This window comes from Platichthys flesus, chromosome 13, assembly GCF_949316205.1.
Source record: "Platichthys flesus chromosome 13, fPlaFle2.1, whole genome shotgun sequence".
In the NCBI taxonomy this organism is placed as follows: Eukaryota; Metazoa; Chordata; class Actinopteri; order Pleuronectiformes; family Pleuronectidae; genus Platichthys; species Platichthys flesus.
This window is the reverse complement of record NC_084957.1, coordinates 1,495,685-1,517,150: the sequence shown is the minus strand read 5'-3', so window position 1 is coordinate 1,517,150 and position 21,466 is coordinate 1,495,685. Positions and strand designations below refer to the sequence as shown.

Here is a 21,466-nt window from a genome sequence, read left to right as displayed (position 1 = left end):
CAGGTGGAGACAGAGAGAAGGAGCTGATTGGAGGAGAGGGGTTCACAGAGGGACTGAGGAGTGTGGCTCTCGTACCTTCAGGTCCCGCCGCTCCAGGTGCAGCAGCTCCGAGCCGCGGATGTCGTGGCGGATGAAGGTGTCTCTGTACTCGCCCAGGCTCAGCTGCTCCAGCCAGACGCCCACCTCCTCCGGGCCCCATCTTTCCACTGCACACACACAGACACACACACAGGGAGCAGAGAGAGGCTCAGAGCGCCTCGCGGGGATACACACCGTCCCGGCCGTCCTCACACTCACACACAAACTTAGAAATGGACACAAACAGTGGTGAATCACTGAAGGAAAAGGGAGGATGGGGGGAGAGCGTCAAAGAGGAGGTGAAGAGGGAGAGCGGTGGCGGCAGCTGGCGGAGGAGGGAGGAGGAGGGAGGAGGATGAGAGAGGCCAAAGGTTGGTCAGAACAAGGCCAGTGGCGTTCCAGGAAGATTCAGGTGGGGGGGCATGCACATGTATGACCCGGATCAGAGGACACAGATAGGAGGAGGTGAAAGGAGGAGGAAGCCTGTGCGCTCTGCAGTCCGCCCTGAGAGGAGGAAGGACTCAAACCCACAACCCCAGATCTGAGTCTGAGTCTTTAGTTCTGTTTGGTTTGTGTTTAAATGACGTGTGTTCGATCCCCGCATGGTTCTGTCCTTGTTCTGCTCTCGACTCTGAGGCCTCGGGGCCACGATGACGGGCAGGTGGGAGGGGGAGTGGAGCGGGGGGGGGGGGGTGTTGATGGTCGGGGTCTGACTGTGGAAGAGAATACTTCCAACACACACACACAACGTTGTGTTTCTGCAGCAGAGGGATGGATGAATGGATTGTGATATGATGGTGGAACCCTTATGTTTACTCTGAGCATGTGTGTGTGTGTGTGTGTGTGTGTGTGTGTGTGTGTGTGTGTGTGTGTGTGTGTGTGTGTGTGTGTGTGTGTGTGTAAGCACAGCGGTCAGTTTGATCAATGGATGAATGGAGGATGGCAGCACCTCCAGCCAAACCTCATATTTCCTCCATAATCTGTAAATAAAGACGGACGACACGACAGCCCCCAAAAAGTGAAGCCAAAACATCTGGATGGCCCCCTGGTGGCTGGCTGCAGAACAGGTAATAAACCCGTCTCCTCCATGTGGGCTGATGCTGAAACACAGTCTGAAGAGCGGCTGGAACCCGACACGTCAAGATGTCGACACCCGAGACACTTTGGATTCATATTTGTAAAGTGGGAGGACATGCAGATGAACGTCCATCTTTATTTACAGTTAAAGTTTATCACTGCCATCCTTTCACATTAAAAGCACCAACAACTCCATGTAAAGCAGCTAAACTTTGAGCGGCAGCGTGAATGATGTCCCCCGTTCGGAGGGGACAGACTCCGCCCCTCGTCCAGTCTGTTGACCACTGAGGAGGAGAGTGGGCGCGGCCCTACCTGACTGAGGACTGGTCTTCTTGGCGGCCTTCTCCTTCTTGAACTTGGGGACAATGCGAAACATGCTGCTGCGATTGTTCCTCTTGCCGTAACCCAGAGAGTGGTCCTGGTACATAAGCACAGTCAACCTATAGCCATTCATTTAGCTACTCAGCTCTCTGGTGCCTGGAGCCACAACACACCACAGACACAACTCTATGTGCACATAGCGTTCAGTTTGCAGTTCTATACAAATATTACACAAACTCTGCAAAGGAAACATGCAATTACTACTAGAGCCTGATAAAGATCGGCCGATAAGATGTTGTCATGTAGTTATCTGTGTTGTTGTATAAGTAGACTGTTGTAGTGCAGCTGGTGAACGTGCCTGTGTCAGAGTGGGAAGCTCACCTCCTCGTCGTTAGGCTGCAGGATGTTGTAGAGCCACGGGATCTCTCCCAGTTTGGCCATTTCCAGCTCGGCGCTCTGCAGAGCACTGGACAGCAGATCCTCCTCCGGTTGGTCCAGTTGCTGCAGCAGCGAGAAGAAACCAGCAGAGATCAGCGACGTGTATGAAAATTATACATTTGACACACAGTGTGTTTGTGAAAGTAAATTCAACTCATGACTTCAATGATGGAGTCAGGTTTACCAGAGAGACTCGGCCCAGCAGCAGGGACTCGGTCTCGTTGTACAGAGCTTTGACGGTGCTGGCCACCTCGATCGCTGTGATCCTCGCCAGACTCTGGAGACAAGGAAACAAGGTGCACTTAGTAAAACCTCACAACAACACAACAACTACACAACAACAAATATATATCTCTCAATATTTACATCAAATTAGAGTAACAGCTTCAATCCAACTCGACTTTTTGTGGTTCTAATAAATGAAAATACGTTAAAGCACAAAAAGAAGCTAAAATGCTGCTCTAGTTATTATTACTATGTTCTTCAGTTGAACCAAAAGTAGAAATCACATTAAATTGCTTGAATATTTAAACTTCATATAGATATATAGAAGTTTTTATATCTTGATTATTAACAATTGTTTGTATTTTGCATTAGAATATCTGCCTCTTATTTCCAGTTATAATGCTGCAGTGTCTTGTTGGCTGCTGTGATTGTGACACGTTGTCAAAGGATTTGTCTGTTACACTTAAAATAATGTTATTAAATATCAATTATAGATTTAACTTCTCATATGAATGAAAACTGTGCAACATGTGCAACTGACACCTCAGCTGTAGTGACCTCTAGTGGCCAGAAGGACTATTTATTTTCATTTTTATAAGACTCAACACTTGAGTTCAAACTAAACCTGCAGCCTCTGAGACCACAGCTGTTTGTTCCCATCACAGCTGTTTGTTCCCATTCCCAGCAGAGTGGAATCCACTTTAAGACGCTGAGTGAGGTGAGACGCTGACGAACCTCTGGGAACTTGGGGTGTGTCTTGTTGATGGCGTGTGACGCAGCGTTAACAGCATGAGCCAGCTCCTGCTCTAAAAGCCCGTTGGTCTTTGCAGCCTCACATATCCTGTGATGAGAGAGAGAGCACGTTGAAGGATCATATTTCATTATAAACTGTGACGCTCTGCAGACCGGATGTTCTCCGCTCTGTGTGTTCACCTGGTGATGAGCTCCTCTGCAGCTCGGGCGCACATCTGCACCATGGCGGCCTCCTCCTCCGTGGCCAGGTCCACAGACTGCTGAGGGTAGAGGTGAGGCCTCAGAGGAGGCTTGTCGTACTTCAGCTTGTCCTCCCACGACTTCAGCGTGTTCTCAAACGCCTGCGGGGGAAAGTAAAGGATAAGTTCATCGTCTGAACCAGTTCCTGTGAAACCTTGTCTCATATTCTTTGAGCTGCTTCCCCCTCGCTCTCTGAGTCTCACCCGGTCTCTGGTGAGCATCTGAGCCCGGTTCTTGTGTTGGATCTTGATGACGCCGGGCGGCTGGATCCAGGCCTCCCCGTCCACCTGGATGGGAACTCCTTCATCGCCCAGGATGGTGATCTTCACGGTCCGGCACTAATTCAGGCAGAGAGACAGAGATTAGATGATGTTCACGGTGGCTGTCGGAGTTGTGAGTTCTTCTTAGTGTCCCTGTAGTTCTTAGTGTGTCCTCACCTGTGCGATGCGGTGGTGTTGCAGTTTGATGACTCGGGAAACGGCCATCTGCATGCTGCCGAACACGGCCACCACCTCCAGGATCTTATCATCGAACGACGGAGCACAGAAGATCTGCAACACGCGACATTCAGGTTGAGAGTGAGATGACTGTTCACTGGATCATCAACCAACAAGCAACAACCAATATTCTGTATTTTGTCTTTTTATCAACAAAATTCATTAAAAGGAAGAAAAAAGAGTTTATCTATCAGGTTAGATTCTTTGTTGGTTTAGTTGGTTTTCATGACATTTGTTGACAGTGAGAAAAACACAGATCATCAGCAGCTGAATCTTCTGATGTCACTTTGACCGAGAGGATTTCTCTTCATCCACCTCTGTCCTGTTGAATTAAAATAAACCTCCTTCAAAACCAGACATGTTCCAGCTGCGTTCCTCTGGAGCGTGAGTGAGATGATTTGTTTCTGTCCGACATTGACCTGAGCAGACACACTGCTCGTGAGAAGAGAGAAAGAGAACCAGCATCTCACAGAGTGCGATGAGGGGCCTCGGCCACTAGGTGGAGATCAACACACGGTCACCAGGAAGCTCTGGAAATACTGAAACCTTTATTTATAATATAACTTTAGATCAGGTCACAGGCGGATCTACGTGTTTACATGTGTGTGTGTGTGTGTGTGTGTGAGTGTGTACATGCACATGACGAGCTCCACTAACCCCCCCCCCTTTCCTCCTCTCCAGGCACACAGTTACATAACAGCAAATGCACAGAGTCTATGTGTCCAAGGGAAACCTCTGCAGGGGCTCACTGAGGGTTGAGTGTGCGTGCATGTGTGTAAGTGTGTATGACTGTGCATGTGTGTGTGTGTGTGTGTGCAAACTGACACTCCCTCAGCTGCTCTTGTGCTCGGAGCCTTGAACAAACAAGCCCCCCCCCCCCTCTCTACCTACAGACCAACAGGGTCAAACCAGGATGCAGCTTCGTCTTTAAACAGACGCAGAGAAGAGGAGCCTGGAGAGTCTCTGTCCTCAGCCCGAGGAGGGAAACGTTCCTCTGCCCTCTGAGGAGCTGACGTGAGTCGAGGAGCGACAGAGCGTCCAGCAGGATGGAACACTACACAGAGGGAACATCTCGAGCTGTAGATGTACTCACGTCATCCTCCTTGGTGCCGCCCCAGAAGTTGGTCCCGCCTGCGTAGCTGGGAATGTTCAGCACGGCGATGCCCTGGAGGCTGGGCAGGGGGATGTACTGTCCGTCACACTGAGACACAAGAGGAGGCGTCAGGGACCTCACACACACTGCCTCTATTCATCATATACTTTTAATAATAATAAATCCATTTCTGATTGAGTGCATTCAAATTTATGAAGATATATATAGAAAATAAATAACAGGCATAAATGCTAAATACACAAATTAGTGACGCCACTGCAGGTTTTGTTTTCTGCTTTAAATACACTACTCATCGTGTTTGCCTTATTTCTATTTTTATTATTATATATAAACTCTCAATCTTAATGATTCTGTTCAACATGTGTATATGTGTAGATATATTATTATAATATCATGAAGATAAGAAAGTAATTTATCATATTCTATGGGGAAATTTGCTAATATCACAGAGTATAGACGTTAAAAGAGCAAAGCACATGTAAGAGGAATAGAGAAAGTTAGGAGAGAAACTAGAAAGAGCTGCTTCCACTGAAACTACAATAACCTGAAGTATTTAAATACTTTTTTAAATGTTCTTTAATTGTAATGGTCCCTCAAACCCATCACAGGGTTTTCACTCCTCTCTTTGTGGTTTTCAGGACGTGAAACACGTCAGGACTCGACTCTCAGCTCCGGACCACAGGACCACAGCCTCCGCTGGGCCGAGCCTGGTTTCTGTTTGAGCTCCTCTCACTGATCACATGTGAGGAGGATGTTCTGGAGACGCTGAGTTTCCTGAACAATCAGCTTCTGAATGCATTTGTGGTGTGTGATAGGTCGAAGGTTGCAGAACGTGTAGATGTGTAAAACGTCTTTCTGGAGGTTTCAGAGTGGAGAGAACCAAATGACCTGGAATCTGTCCGGTCTGGTTCTGGGGCAGTTCTGCATCAAGTCTTTTTAAAACCTTGTGTGGTTTCCTTCCTCCTGTCTCACCTCCAGCTGGACCTTCTGCTCCAGGTTCTTGTAGGTTCTCTGCAGAAGCTCCTTGGTGCCCAGCACTCCGTACCACATCATGTTCTTGGTCCGACTCCTGCGGAGGAGGGAGCAGAGGGGGGGTTTGAAAGGCGGGTTGTGGTATTAGCTGAAAAGCTCTGACTGGAAACAGTCGGGGAGAATTCCTGGGAAGAGTGTGGGCTGAGAGGAAAGTGCAAAGTAATGGATGGTTGGTTGAACCAGGTTAGAAACCGCCCACGAGCCACTAAGTGTTTCTCACTTAGAAAACACAATATGCATTAAAAGCAATGATTATATTTATCTTTTATGAGTCATAATGGAAGAAATCAAGGCAGCGTTCCTGCTCACACGTGTCATCAGAGCGTGAGGAAACGTCTCACCTGCATTTCTCCGGATGCTCCTCTCGCTTGTTGTTGAACTCCAGCGAGATTTTAGCATCCAGGCCGATTCCAAAGTAGTTGTTCATCACACACTTCTCCATGTAGCCCTCCCTGAGTTCAACCAGAAGAAGAAGAGGAGTGAGAGAGTGAAGAGACACATGGAGGAAGGAGGGATGAAGAACTGAAAGAGAAGAGGCCCTCACAGCGAATCCAGGTCGGGGTCGATGAAGGGCGTGGCGCCGAACGGGTCGATGTTCGCCAGCAGCATCTTACTAATGATGGAGCTGCCGGCGATGGAGGCAGCCAGGCCTGCCCGCAAGCCTGCACACACACACACACAGACACACACACACAGACACACACAGACACACACAGACACACACACAGACACACAACAAGATGTTAAGTCAAAGCATCTATGTAATAAATGTTCAATCAACAAAAGACACAAGGACAGACTCACGCTGATATTTCAACGTGTGTGTGTGTGTGTCTGTGTGTCTGTGTGTGTTCGTCTGTGTGTGTGTGTGTGTACCCGGGCAGATGATGCGTGTGTTGAGCACCGGCAGGTTCTCCTTGCTGGTGGTGAATGGCGTGATGGTGAAGGAGCTGTAGGACTGAGTGCTGCGGCTCACCCTCCTCTCCATCGGGGAACAGGGACTCTTGGCAGCTGAAGACACACAAACACCACACACAAACACACACACACACACAAACACAACACTTTAATTGACCCTTACACATATTTTCTGATTCTATTTCTCTAAATTGGCAAATTTACTATTTCAATCTATTGAAATTTGTGCAGATGAGTCTTTTTAATCTGAAGGATTCAGAGCTGCACAGTTTCCAATCGCTCCGGTTCACCAGTTCACATCCCAGTTCACATCCCTTCAACGCCACTCTGTGTTTTCTGATTGGTGTCCAGGTCAGGGAGGAGTGAGGAGGCGACCAGAGGAAACAAGGAGAGGAAGCGAACGAGAGGGTTCGACTGATACCTCCTGGTCGTCCATGTGTGGAAGGAAGGAAGCAGCCTCATGATAAACAGGAAGAACTTCTGCCCCTAAGACAATAACACATCCTGCTGCCGATGCACACACACACACACACTCATCAAGAGGCACACAACACATTTACACAACAACATGCATGTGCATTCAGATGAATAAAGACGAGCAGACACGCCTGCTGCCTCAGTTTCCACAGCTACAGCACTTTGTTACGAGCCACAGGCTGAAGATGGAGACACAGAGTTCCCACTGGTGCAACTGGGAGCAGTGGGAGAGTTTCTCCACTCACCCTAATCCTCCGGTTTGTTTATGACAGGAAACATGATTTGCGTCAGCAGCCCTTTTTTTTCCATTAGCTGAGCGTTTGGTTCTCTGTGGTGCAGAGAGCTCAGTGAACACAAGGTGGCGCTGTTTGAATCCTGAGCAGCTTCCCATTGGATGTGTTCACTTCACAAAGTGGAAAAATCCTTATTCCAACTTTACTCTGATGCTAAAGAGGTTTTTATATCTTTGTGGTTTCTCATGTTTGTAAAAGGAATTTGCTTCAATAATTCATGAGGTGACAATAACATCAGCTGCTGGAAGAGACCAACTGGCCAGACTGGACGGGTTGGGAGCTTAGTGACGGGGCAACAGGTAAATGGTTTGCCCGGGTCAGAGGTCAGAGAGGTCAGAGAGGTCAGAGAGGTCAGAGAGGTCAGAGCCTTGAAACCCCAGCAGGGACCACGAGGCACTCACATGGCAGCGACTCCAGCTCCTTGGTGTCTTCGTCCTTCTCACTGTCCCTGTTCTCGTCCTCGCTCTCTTTCCTGAACTCCAGGGAGGACGGCAGCTCGGTGTCGTCCGTGTGGACCGCCTGCTCGTCAACCACTGAAGAAGACAGGGGATGAAGATGATGAAGACGATGAAGATGATGAGGCAATAATTCATGTATTCATTCAACAAATGTGTTTGTTACAGCTGCATATTCTAACGCTCTGGTTTATGTTCCCTCACATGTGGGGTCATTCGAGTGTTTCTGTATTTTGACTCTTTTAACAGCAGATAACAGATAAAACCTTGATGTGTGTACTATGTGTGTAGTACTTTGTGTGTAGTAGTACTCTGTGTAGTACCTCTCTCCGCCTGCTCTATGATCTGCCTCACAGCTTTCTTCAGGCTGTTGGCCCGGAGCATCAGCTGCTCCCTGCTCTTGAACAGCTGGTGTTGGGAGCTGCCGCCCCGTCCTCCCTTCTCCGTCTCCTCTTCCTCCAGCTTCTCCTTCAGCTCCGTCAGGCTCTCTTCGCTGGCCTCCTCCTCCTCATCTTCCTCCTCCTCCTCCTCCTGCTCCTCCTCCACTATGGGAGGGGTGGAGTGGGGCAGCGGAGGCAGAGCCTGGCTCTCGGAGTTGAGGGCGTGGAGGAGCGAGTCCATCTTCTCGGTCAGGATGGCACACTGGTGGACAGAGGAAGAGGTTCATGTTTGCTCCTTCAGGAGAAGCCGAGGTTCAGAGTTCTATCTGAGACTTACTTTGAGAGACATGGTGTCGCACTCATCTGTGTTTTCTGTGCTCTTCTCGTAAGCTTTTCCCACTTTGGCAACGAAATCCTTCACCGTTTCACACAGGATCCTGAAGAACAGGCAGAACGCTTCATTAAGATGTTATAGAGAAGAGGAGGGGGCTTGTAGGAAGTGAATAAAAACACAGTTCAGCTCTGGAGCTTGAGCGATATGGATCTTTGTGTTGATTCTCAAGCCGTCGTGTGCGAGTCTCTTACTTGGCGGCGGAGATGACCACAGAGTGCTGCTCGGAGTTGAGGATCTTCGTGAGGTGGGCAGCGACTGAGTCTTCATAGGCAGAAATATGAAACTGGAGAGAAAAACACATTTTAAAATATATATTAAATGTGTGTTTACTACAGTTATACTATGTTTTAGACTTCTCCTGTAGTAAGCATTGAGAATATTATGTTCTTCCATCTTCATTCATAGTTTCAAAATGTAGAGAATCTGCAGGACATGTTGGATGAGTTCCTTCTGCTGCTCTGAAGGAGTCTCGTGATGCGAGTGAACATCTGTGAGCTGCGGTGAGTACCTGGCAGTCGTCCGGCCCCTCGGGCGTGGTGGGGCAGCTGTGTTTGGGCGGGATCTTGATCTCGTAGGTCATGATGCTCCAGCGGTCCAGCATCTTGGTGCTGGCCCTCTCCAGCTTCTCCAGGATCTGGGGCAGCTGGGTGTCGTCGTCGCAGGACGGGCCCCAGCCCAGGACCCGGGCCAGGTCGTTCCCGGTGCCCAGCGGCAGCACCCCCAGCTGGCACTGGAACACACAGAGGGGCTTGATCTGGCACCAGGTCGTCTGAAGCACTTAAAATGAGCTGTGTGTGTGTGTGTGTGTGTTGGTGCATGGTCGCCCGTGTGTGTGTAATGAGTGTGTGTCTTTATGTAAGCTGCCCAGCAGCAAAGACAAAAAGCTCAACGGGCTCATCCACCAAAGACGAATCATTTTCTCTCTACTTCCAAATTATTCTTATCTGACAACTCCTGCGTTTCATTCAGTTTGAATTCAGCAGACATGACTTTACATTGCCTGTGTACATATTCTACATCCCAGTGTGTTACCTGTTTGTGTAGATTGAGTTTGTCGATCTCTGAGAGGACCCATCCCACGCTGCCGTCCCCCCCGCACACCAGAATCCGGAAGTTGTCAAACTTTTGGAACAGTCGCAGACTGAAACACACAAAACACACAGATGCTTAGAAGTCGGTGGTTTGCAGAGCTCCCATTTCCCCGGGACATTAAAGTGTCATGATGTTTATGTCTCTGGTCCTAAACACATCTGCACTCTGGGAGCGGTGGTGGTTTCTCCTCACCCGAGGTGCGGCCCCCCGTTCACCAGGTCAAACACTTGTGCCGGGTTGAGGAGCTGCTTGAAGCGCCGCAGGAATTTCACCCCCTGGTTGTCGCCGCTCTTGGAGTTGACGAACACCAGGAGGGGACTGGCACATGAGGGAGGACAGGTGGCCTTCCAGAAGCCTGAGGAGACAACACAGAGACATCACCGAGGGTCCAGGGTCACATCGGTCTTATTTGACTGAACTGTCCCTTTAACGCTGAGCCGTCCAGGAGCAGCTCGGCTGGATGCTGGTGTGAAGCTCCTGTCGCCATGAAACCAGCTCCTCCAGGTCTGATGGTGAGCGTGAGACTGAGATGAACACAGGAGCTCAACACATGTCGGAAACACGGGTACACACATGTCTGTGGGGGGGTTCTGTGAGCACAACAGAGTCTGCACATCCCCTCTGTGCTGACAGGTTCCACCTGGTGTGTGTGCCGCTGTTATCCCCTCTTCATCCTCCTCCTCTTCCTCCGGCTCTCTAATCTCTGTCTACCTTCTTCGATTTTACCCCCCATCCCTCTCTCCCTCTCTCTCTCTGTGGGATCTTGTTGTTGAAGGATGGATCGAGGGAGGGCGAGTGGAAGGAAGGAGGGGAGAGACAAACCAAAGGAAAGGAGGGGGGGGGGGGGGGTAGGGGAGTCACGACGCTCTGGCACGTGCTACAGTCTGCTGCCCCCCCCCCCCAGCCAATTACAACCAAACTCCCCCTCTTCCCAGCCTGCATTTGGGCAGAGGAGGCCTGGCACGTGACGAGCGAGTGAAGGGCATAGTGGGAGAGAGAGAGAGAGAGAGAGAGAGAGAGAGAGAGAGAGAGAGAGAGAGAGAGACATGAAGGATGTTTTCCTCTCATCCTCCTTTCATCTGGATTCCCTATCCTCCCTTTCTCTGCCTCGTGCTTATCCATCAACCAATTAGCCGATGCCAGCATCTGTTTGTGTGTCTGTGAGAGTGTGTGTGTGTGTGTGTGTGTGTGTGTGAGTGTGTGTGAGAGTGTGAGTGTGTGTGTGTGTGTGTGTGTGTGAGAGTGTGAGTGTGTGTGTGTGTGCGTGTCATAGGCTTCAGCTGCAGTAATCCAATCACACACGCTTATTTGAGTCTGTCTCGCAGGTGCTGATCTCCATCTAGAATGAGTTTTAATGCAGGCTCTGGCACACACACACACTCTCACACACACACACACACACACACACTCTCTCACACACACACAGACACACACAGCAGAGCTCCTCTCCTGTGATGCTCATGTTCTTTCATGTTCTGATGCGTGTCGACTCCTCGCAGCGCGTCAGGAGTCATGTGATCAGAATTCCTCTCACACACACATCTCGTCTGGAGGATCTATTTTTAGCGCTCAGAGAAGTGTGTTCACGCCAACCTGTCAGAATCTATTTTTAGCCTCGTCCTTGTACGAGAAACTGACAATTTCCTGGAGCTCAAACCTGTGACCTGCTGCTTCCTGTTCGACGGCTCGACCGACAGGAAGCTGGAGAGAAACTATGGATCTGAGGTCGTTACAGGGAAACTGACAACACGGAACAAGAAGGTGTCTGTGTGTGTGTGTCTGTGTGTGTGTGTCTGTGTGTCTGTGTCTGTGTGTCTGTGTGTGTGTGTCTGTGTGTGTGTGTGTGTGTGTCTGTGTGTGACCCTGACGTCCTGATCGGTCAAAGTTCAGAGACGACATCTGACCGACTGGAGTGAAATCTCCTTCCTCCACCTCTGAGGCTGCTCACAGGTGCTGTTTGGAATCGACCTCTGACCCCACGATTGAGTCTGAGTCAATGCACGTTCATTGTGTGTGTGTGTGTGTGTGTGTGTGTGTGGGTGTGTTGCTCACCGTCTGAGTCGATGCTGTTGAGTGCTGTGGGGGGGATGATGGAGACCTTGCACTGACCCAGAGGACACTTGCGAGGGTACAGGTCCATACAGGCTGTGTGCACCTGGAGGAGCCACAGCAACGTTCAGGATCATTTATAACTTTAATTCATGTTCTCGTGTTTATGCACAAATTCAAACACATCATAAATAATATGATTAAATGATTCTGAAAATAAAGAGCCTGTTGGAAAACGTCTCTTGTCAGATGGAAAAAGATTATATTTATTTATTTTATTTATCCCATTGATTTGTACCAAAGACTGTGGAAGTGGAATTTGCGATTTATTTTCTATCTGCTGCACTTTAACAATTTAAATTCATTTCCTGTGAGATTTGATTTATATTTAAATATTATTATAAATGAATTCCCCCGTATATGTGACGTACCATCGCTTTGCACCAGAGGCAGCGCCAGTCCTGCAGCCGCAGCACGCTGCCACACGTCTTATCACACACGGCACACTTGGCACTGACGGGCAGGTTCCCTTCCAGCCACTGGTGAGGCATCGCAATCTGTCGGGTGAACACACACACACACACACACAGACACACACACACACACACACACACAGACACACACAGTTCAAGGGAAGGGAAACGCTCCTTCTATCACCGGCCTCTGGGATCTCCTCTCTCCACCGCCTCCCTCAGAGAGTTGTGTGTGAAGAGGATTCAGTGACTCGTTGCTGCATCAATATTCAAAATCGTGAAAGCAGGAGCTCACCCCGTCCTCGTCCTCGATGATGTCCTTCCCGATGGACGCCAGAGTCGTCCATTTGCAGTTGTTAGTGGCTCTGACCGCGCAGCGCTTGTGGGCCTTGAATTTGCAAACTGAAAAACACAAACACGACACATGATATGAATTCAGTAGATGGTTTGATGAGCTGCTTTATCGAGGCAGATTGATATATAGAATTCAATAAGTCCATTTAAAGATGCCTATCGTTCCTTCAATGCAACATTTCATAGATATATACATTCTTCTCTACTCTGGACACTGATGCATGAAACAGAAACAGACGTCCTCTGAACACGACCTGAGCCTGAGCTGCTCACAGGTCTGTATCTGACAAGTGAATACATCAAGGTGGAAAACGTTTAAACAAAAATTGTATAAAGAATTAGATAAAAAGCTAATCGAGTTATGTTTTATGTTAAACAACGCATTCAAAAGAAAAAACTGCCATCCATCCATCAGCCAATCAGGAGGAGTTACAGCCTTTTTACTGTCTATTTGAAAGATATATTTGACATTTAGAAAAATATTGTTATTCTGTTCTTACACAAATTAAGAAAAGAAGATCGATATTATATCTGTCTGTTAAATGTAAGGCAACAATCAGCATAGAGACTTTCTGCTCATTTGATAAATCCATAAAACAATAAACTGGAGCACATGAAACCACAACTTGTCGTGGTTTGTGTTTTTGTGCAGTTGAATACAAACTTGTAAATAATAATAATATAACAATCACAGGACAGATGAGGAGGAAGCAGATAATCACATTCCTCTAAAATGGTTCCTAACTTTCCTCCTCTTGTGTGAATCCATTATGTTGTCTCTGTATGCATGAGAGGCCTTTTCATGAAACATCTTCCCACATTGGATTTTAATGAGCTTAATGCAACTTCGCTGTGAAGGAGACATTTAAATGAGAGAGATGTAAACACAGTGTTTCAGAGGGAGACGTGCAGACAGGTGGACGTCTCCGTCTGTCTCCATTAGAGACCAGACTCTCGGCTCAGTCATGAATAATGTCTGCAGCCTGAACTTTGCTTCCAGCCACCCCGCCCTGGCTCGTGCGCACACACACACACACACACACACACACACACACACACACACACACACACACACACACACACACACACACACACACACACACACACACACACACACACACACACACACACACACACACACACACAGCACACACACACAGCACACAGCATTGCCATTAGTCAATCTACGCAAGATATACAAATTAAGTCAGAGTCATATCCGGGAGCAACAATCGATGTTTCAATCCCGTCTTCCACTAAATGCTGTTAGCGAGCATTAGCAGAGCATTAAGAGAATTCAGAGGACATGATACCGGTGTCTGTTAATGGCCGAGCAGGATTCACCCTGAGCATTCTCAAACCAGACCGAACCAGTGTGTGTGGGTCTGTGTGTGTGTGTGTGTCTGTGTGTGTAGCGCAGATCAATCCCCACTGTCCGTCCTGTCCAGGAAATCGAAGAGAAACTTAAGCTGCGCTGATTGCTGTGAAACTGTTTGTCTGGCTGCTCTCCACGTTTAATAGAGACACTCTCCTGCTCCCTCGCTCCATCTCTCCCTCTCTCTCTCTCTCCTTCTCTCTCTCTCTCTCCATCTCTCCCTCTCTCCATCTCTCCCTCTCTTCCTCTCTCCCTCTCTCCATCTCTCCTGCTCCCTCTCTCCATCTCTCCCTCTCTTCCTCTCTCCTTCTCTTCCTCTCTCCTTCTCTTCCTCTCTCCCTCTCTCCATCTCTCCTGCTCCCTCTCTCCATCTCTCCCTCTCTCCTTCTCTCCCTCTCTCCTGCTCCCTCTCTCCCTCTATCCTTCTCTTCCTCTCTCCCTCTCTCCATCTCTCCTGCTCCCTCTCTCCATCTCTCCATCTCTCCCTCTCTCCATCTCTCCTTCTCTCCTTCTCTCCCTCCCTCACTTTCCGTCCGACAGTTGGCTCCTGTTGGATTGTGCCAAACAACTGACGGGGGGGGGGGGGGATACGATCATATCACAGAGATAATCCATATAGTGCAGCAGTAAATCATGCAGAAGAATACCCTGTGTATATTTAACTAAATAAATATGGATATTTGGACCCCGGCATTGAGGTAATTGTACCTCACTGATATATCGAAGTATAAATATTTACCACTACCTCAGGATCTATTTCTCAATGTGACGGCAACAAAAGGTCGGAGCCTCGTGTCGGCCGTGAACCTCGACTGTTTGGATGAAGGCCCTCAGCTTCCATTGTTCTCTGTTGTCGGCTGAAAGTGTGTGTGTGTGTGTGTGTGTGTGTGTGTGTGTGTGTGTGTGTGTGTGTGTGTGTGTGTGTGTGTGTGTGTGTGTGTGTGTGTGTACGCTGCTTTAGATCACAAGAGCAAGATGACATTCTAATGACTTGTTCTTTTCTCTTTCTGGTGCTTTCTGCTCTGGATATGAGAGGGTCTCATTGTAGAGGATAATGAACGCTGAGTGGAGAGGCTCTTAACGCCTTTCACAAACACACACACACACACACACACACAGACACACACAGACACACACGTTCATACATACACACGATGCACTCAACACAGGAACATTAGCCAAATTAGAACGAGAGGATATGCAGATGGTGCTCATTGAGTTCTGCTGCCTGTCTCTGAGACTTAACACCAGTTGAAAGACGGCAAGAAATAGCGTTAAGCCACCTTGTCACACACACACACACACACACAGACACACACACTCACACACACGCACACACACACCTCACAGATGAGGTGATGTGGCGTCATTCTCAGGATTCGTTAACACCTCTTTTCCTGGGTAAGTGGGAAAAATTTTGCGAAATGCAAAAATAAAACCCGTCCAGTCCAGCTGTCGCTCAGTGAGACATGACAGTCGTGTGGTTCCTGACATACGCTGACATGTGTGTGTCAGCTGCGCAGCTCTTTGCACTTCACGCTCACACTGAGGCGAGCAGCCGGCTCCACAACCCAGAGCTTTTCACAGAGCCGTCACGTCTGCTCCACTTCTCTCACCTCAGTGACTCACAGGTCCTGATGACACACAGTCCTATACCTTCCACAGCACCTATAGACCAAACCCTGCTTCCAGGCCGAGACGCACTGATCGCTGCACAAACACGTCCGAGCTGCTTCCAGAGGCCGCAGATTAAAGGCAGTTACATAAGAAAACGCAGTGAGCACACTTCACTGAAACACAAATCCAGCAGATGTGTTGCACAGTTTGCATGCGCAGGGTCGGAGTGCGTTACTCACCTTCGCAGGAGAGGCCGTGGGACGTGACCCCAGACAAGCTGTCTTTGCACACGTTGCAGAAGGTGGGCCGTGCGTGGGAGCAGGCGTACCAGTTGTGCATCCCTGAGAAATGTTCCACATTAAACTGTGCCGTCTGGCAAAGAAGAGGTTAAAACAGGTTGGCAGCACGATGATGACAGTCACAGCAAGGCACTACATCATCATGAGAATCAAATGTTAGAGTAAAAATCAATGCACATTACTGTTACTGCTTGTTTTCATAATGATGTGATATGAGAAATCAGAAGAAACTGAATAAAAATAAATAAATAAAACCAACTTTAGCAGCATTTTGTAAAAACGACTCAATCGACTTCTACGTCATTTTGTGGAGGAGTGAATTATTATCCATGAAAGAACCTCTTAAATCCTGGGACAGATCCAGGAACTCTTATTCACTTTCTTTAACGTTGATCAGTGCAAATCCAAATAAAATTGCAGATCCAGGGACTGTTGGTGCTCGGCGGAGTTATGAATTCTACTTCTAGCTCCATGTGTATATTAACTTTCCCTTATATTGATAATAAGAATTCCCTCATCTGTCCCTCCAGGTGTTTCTGCTCTGTGGAGACTCGTGAGGACAAAACCTGGAAACTGCCTGAACCAAGAGAAGAAGACAGAAGCATCTTCCTCCGGCTGACAGTCACTACCACTCCTCCTCGCACTGTGGTGACACCTGGTCAGGAGAACTGCACATTAGTGCATGTAGTGCACGTTAATGTGTTGGGCTGTGTGGGCGGGGGGGGGGGGTGCAGCAGCTGGTGCAGCCCTGCCTCAGTTTCATAAGTAGAACGGTAACAGGTACTTTCAAACTAGGACACTGGGAATCTCACACTGCAACATTACACAAGATGCTAATTGGAAACTGTTGTGTTGACATCTTGGCAGGGGTGTGTGTGTGTTTGTGCATCGATGTGCGTTCGCATGCGCACACGTGTGCACCCCGTGGTGTGTGAGCTCTGGGGGTGCTGCTGCATTGCAGTGCAGTAAAGGGGGCGAGGGGATGGGGTCTTATATAAGACCTCCCTCCAAAATAAAAGCCATTAAAATGCGGCAGTGCTTTCTTCCTGCCTGCCCCCCCCCCCCCCCCCCCCCTCCTGCCGAGCGCTCGCACACAACCCGCTGTCAACACACGTCCCCGGTTTCCTTCGACACCCTCCCCCCCCCGGCAGAGACCTCAACAGCTACAGGCAGATGGTAAAGAAGGAAAATGTCCGATCAGCTCGTTGTGGGATTCTTCTGTGTTACACGAAACAGTCGCTGCATGTGTGTGTGTTTTAAAGCAGAAGAATCTGTGTGTGTCTGTTGCGTGTTTGCTGTGGTCTTCTTTTTACAGTTTCCCTGACAGTAGAATTGTGTGTCTGTGTGCGTTCGCTGGTGATTTGTTGCTTCTGCGTAACAACTTGTGAGGTGCTCATCACAATCCGACCAACACTTGGATTGGATCTGATCCCAAAACACCAACATAGGTTTGATTCTCTCCGGCTCAGAATAACTGAGAATATAAAACCTCCAGTCTGCTCTTTGTTTCCCTGACACTCATCCTCTCTTTCTCTCTCCTCCTCCTCTTCTCCATCTCTCCGCTCACACACACCAACAAACTCTCCAGGACCCGTGGACGAGCTGGTGATGAAGAACAGGCTCTTACCTCGTAATGCTCCCTGGACTGGACGGACTTCAGAGAACTGATCCAGTCCTCCATCTCTTTCCTGTTCTCAGCGCAGAGGATGAGCCGACGGAACGGAGTGATCACCTGGAGGGAGAGCGAGGGACACGGGTGAGGAGACTGAGACTGTGGCGAGGAAGGAGGAGGAGGAGGAGGAGGAGGAGGAGGAGGAGGAAGAGGAGGAGGAGATAAATGTTCCCGGGGCTTTTCCTCCTCGGTCTGCGGCGCCACTGAGAAGAGAGAGAGAGCGACTGTCTCCGTCTTTAAGGGCGGGAGAGGATGAGGCGCCCCCTCCCTCCCTCTCTCTCTCTCTCCCTCATTAACTCCGGCTCACTTATACACCAACACCTTGGTGAGTTAGTCTTTTCCTTCGCTCCAGCGTTTTCTCCTCCTCTGGGCTCCTCGTGCAGTGAGGCAGATATGTGCTGACAGGCGAAGCGCCTCGGTAAAGGCTAAGAGCTTCTCCCCCCCCCCCCCCCCCCCCCTCGTGTCCTCTCCCTGTGTGTGTCTGTGTGTGTGTGTCTGTGTGTGCATGTGAGAGTGTGTGCATGTGTGCTTAAAACACGTCTCCCTGTAGATAACCCTCCAGCACCATTTCAACAGCCCATCACTTATTCATGCTCCCTCCTCTCCTCTTCCTCTACGTCTCTCTGTAACTCCTCCAGTCCGAGTGTTATCTCTGTTCACCTTCGTGGGACAATGAGGAAGAGCACACACACACACACACGCACACACACACGCACACACACACACGGACACACAACACTATCAGAACCTTAACCACAACCTAGTAGCCTAAAATAGTCTCAAAGAGAACATAAACACACTTTAAAGATATTACACTAATCAATATTCATGTTCTTGAAGTGATGCTGATGTTTCTTTCTCTCTGTGGGAAACTATATGAAATGTCCTTTAATTTGATATTACTGTAAAAAAATAAAAAACTGGTGAATGGTTTTAAAGTATAGATATGGTTTTAAGTATATATGTTTATAAGCCTATCAACACATCCTCACATCTGACACACTGAAACCACAGAATATTTAAGTATGGTTAGATTCATTTATGTCAATTAATCAAATTGATTAAATGTGGAAAAACTTAACTTATGACCTCAAAATTATAATGGTTTATTATTTTATTATATCTTATTTATTTATAATTGCCATAAATTTTCTATTTATTCGAGGAAAAAATTGTCATATAAAGTTTCTATCAGGAGGAGAAGTTAAACAGTTTTCATGTCTTTCAGAAGTTATAATGATAATTCAGAGGCAGTTAAATAAATCATGTAGATTTCACTCAAATGATGAGACATAATTCTGTCAAAATCAGATGGGGGGGGGTAGTTTCTGTATTTCTGCGCTACAGCAGTGAAACATCTGCCACACACACAATGTCTCTCATCTCACATGTAGAAAATAGTTCCTTTAACACTATAAAGCAATTAATAACTTGTAAGTTCATCTATAATCACAAGAGTCTTTTGCTCTTCATGACCATAAACTATTGTTAAAATGATTTGGTTTGTAAATACGTTAAAAATCTTTTATTAAATAAAAGATTAAAAAATCGACACGTCTTCGCTCTGGAACTCTCGTCCTCGTCTCCAGCGTCTCAGAGGACACCGGGGGGGCGTTTCTGAGACTCAAGCGTCCATCAGGAATATGACAGATTAATTAATTATTAATAAAAGTCTGGGAACGAGTTCACGTTGAAGCTTTCTGGAAAAATCCACCTGACGATTCTCTCAGCTCGGACGACAGGAAGCGAATCCTGCGAGTGTTTCTCTCAGCTGTTAATCACAACACATTTTCCACTGGAGCTGCAAGGATTAGCATGTGTGTGTGTGTGTGTCCATTTGTGCGTCAGTGTGTGTGTCTACACACATGCACTTGGCAAATTGATCCCTTTGGACATAGATCATCCTGTCTCTCTGCTGGTGTACTGTATCTGTGTGCGTGTTTGTGTGCGTGAGTGCATGCGTGCGTGTGTGTGTGTGTGTGTGTGTGTGTTTGTGTGTTTTTGTGTGTGTGTTTGAAACAGGGTAGTGATAAGATTGGTTGCCAAGGGAAACAGGGATGGCTGTTTCCAAAAATGGCTCCAGGCATCCCTCAAGTGTGGAAAACCTCCTGATGACTGACCTTCAGAGCTGAATATATCACTGTGTGTGTCTGTGTCTGTGTGTGTCTGTGTGCGTGTAATCATACCTGACAACTAAAGCCGCTCTTTGATCAAGATCTAAATCTGTAAATGATGAGGACACGTAATCATGAGCCTCATTTGTTTTTATTGTTGGCGATAATAAGATGAACTGATAATGACGGACACTCATCACTGTTTGCACACACACACACACACACACACACACACACACACACACACACACACACACAGTCAGACACACACACACACAGGACAGGGTGAACCAACCTGTATCCACTTGAGGAGTTGAGATAGAGCGGTCACAGCTGCTCACTTCCCCGGCAACAACACGTGCACAAACTCGCACAGGTATCATCTGCGACTTTGTGTAAACACTAACACAACAACTACACAACAGACCAGAGAGAGCGGCTGCAACGTCGACTGTGTGTCTCCCCGAGATCCGTTTCTCACAGTTCAAAGTGGTCGGTAATTAGTGAGAGCGATTCCATCAAACACCAGTGAGTCAGAGGGGGGGGGGGGGTCTGTGATGAGTTTAGGGTTTGGGTTGGGCTGAGCCCCCCCCCTGCAGAGACACTGTCTCATCCAGATGCCGACCAGCTCCTGCTCAAACGAGGACTAACACGGACCACACTACATGTGTGTCTACATACACAACTCACACATCACGGGTAACAACACAGACACACTCTCTCACACACACACGTGCACATCCACATGTTCTACAGCTCGATTAGGTGCTTTGCTTTGAGCCATCAACAAATTAATAAATATTCTCCCTAATTTTGTTATCTTATTAATTTAACACACTTAAACACACACTCGACAACACAACGACAAATCAACACGTATTAAACCGAACTGCGCACAACAGAAAACCAGTGAGAAACAAATCGCTCCCTTTAATAACTCATGTAATTTACTTGTGGTGACGTTTAAATATTAAATATTAAATATTCCTTCAGCTGCTGGCAGGTCCCCAGGGGGTCCCTGGTCCCCGCTTTACAGCCGAGCATGCACAGTAAACACACGGAGCAGTCATCTGGGGACCAGGTCTCTGGACATCAGGACGGACGAGACGCCCCCCCCCCCCCCGAGAAGCACCAACCTGCAGAGAGGACGCCAGCGGCATCACTCATCCTCAGCAGAGCCACGGAGCGAGGACAGCAGGAGGTCACACACACACAGACACACACAGACACACACAGGCCGAGAGGGGGAACTGCACAGGGACGCTCTGCAACGTCTCCTCTGCAGTGCTCTCTCTCCCTCCTTCTCTCCCTCTCTCTCCCTCTCTCTCTCTCTCTCTCTCTCTCCCTCTCTCCCTCTCCCTCTCAGATCCCAGGAGCCCATGTGATGACGCCCGGTCTCCCCCTGTCGGTGTGCAGGACCGTGTGTGGGTTGATCTGCAGGTGAACTCCCGTCCGTCACTTTACCTCTGGTCTGATGTGTCCCTGCTCCGCCTGTTCAGACGTCCTCTCCCCTCCTCTGCCTCCGTCTCTCCTCAGTCGCTCGCTCTCGCTCTGCCCTCCTCTCTCGCTCTGCCCTCCTCTCTCGCTCTGCCCTCCTCTCTCGCTCTGCCCTCCTCTCTCGCTCTGCCCTCCTCTCTCGCTCTCTCCCTCAGGACAGAGCGGCGTACGAGAGCAGTCAGCGACGGTGTGACATCACTTCAGGATTCCCTCTGCTGCTCTACCTTGCCGT

At 48.5% G+C, this 21,466-nt stretch overlaps 1 protein-coding gene across 7 annotated transcripts in view; it reads right to left on the bottom strand.

Annotated features, from left to right (window-relative positions):
• Positions 1-21,466, bottom strand: part of dgkh (diacylglycerol kinase, eta) — a 41,652-nt gene that overhangs the window by 4,880 nt on the left and 15,306 nt on the right. For 4 of the 7 annotated variants that reach the window (XM_062402181.1, XM_062402177.1, XM_062402180.1 and 1 more), the window contains 25 exons: positions 17,579-17,683; positions 15,892-16,024; positions 12,602-12,708; positions 12,265-12,390; positions 11,837-11,939; positions 9,977-10,139; positions 9,725-9,833; positions 9,201-9,422; positions 8,884-8,975; positions 8,636-8,735; positions 8,242-8,560; positions 7,865-7,996; positions 6,652-6,786; positions 6,320-6,437; positions 6,117-6,227; positions 5,716-5,812; positions 4,723-4,830; positions 3,570-3,683; positions 3,336-3,470; positions 3,073-3,233; positions 2,875-2,980; positions 2,099-2,191; positions 1,858-1,977; positions 1,468-1,573; positions 76-206 (listed from right to left, as the gene is read on the bottom strand). In XM_062402181.1, coding sequence (XP_062258165.1) covers positions 76-206; positions 1,468-1,573; positions 1,858-1,977; positions 2,099-2,191; positions 2,875-2,980; positions 3,073-3,233; positions 3,336-3,470; positions 3,570-3,683; positions 4,723-4,830; positions 5,716-5,812; positions 6,117-6,227; positions 6,320-6,437; positions 6,652-6,786; positions 7,865-7,996; positions 8,242-8,560; positions 8,636-8,735; positions 8,884-8,975; positions 9,201-9,422; positions 9,725-9,833; positions 9,977-10,139; positions 11,837-11,939; positions 12,265-12,390; positions 12,602-12,708; positions 15,892-16,024; positions 17,579-17,683 — 3,246 coding nt within the window. Of the gene's footprint in view, positions 1-75; positions 207-1,467; positions 1,596-1,857; positions 1,978-2,098; positions 2,192-2,874; positions 2,981-3,072; positions 3,234-3,335; positions 3,471-3,569; positions 3,684-4,722; positions 4,831-5,715; positions 5,813-6,116; positions 6,228-6,319; positions 6,438-6,651; positions 6,787-7,864; positions 7,997-8,241; positions 8,561-8,635; positions 8,736-8,883; positions 8,976-9,200; positions 9,423-9,724; positions 9,834-9,976; positions 10,140-11,836; positions 11,940-12,264; positions 12,391-12,601; positions 12,709-15,891; positions 16,025-17,578; positions 17,684-21,466 lie in introns of all 7 variants that reach the window. The other 3 variants (XM_062402176.1, XM_062402179.1, XM_062402178.1) reach the window with 3 other exon arrangements.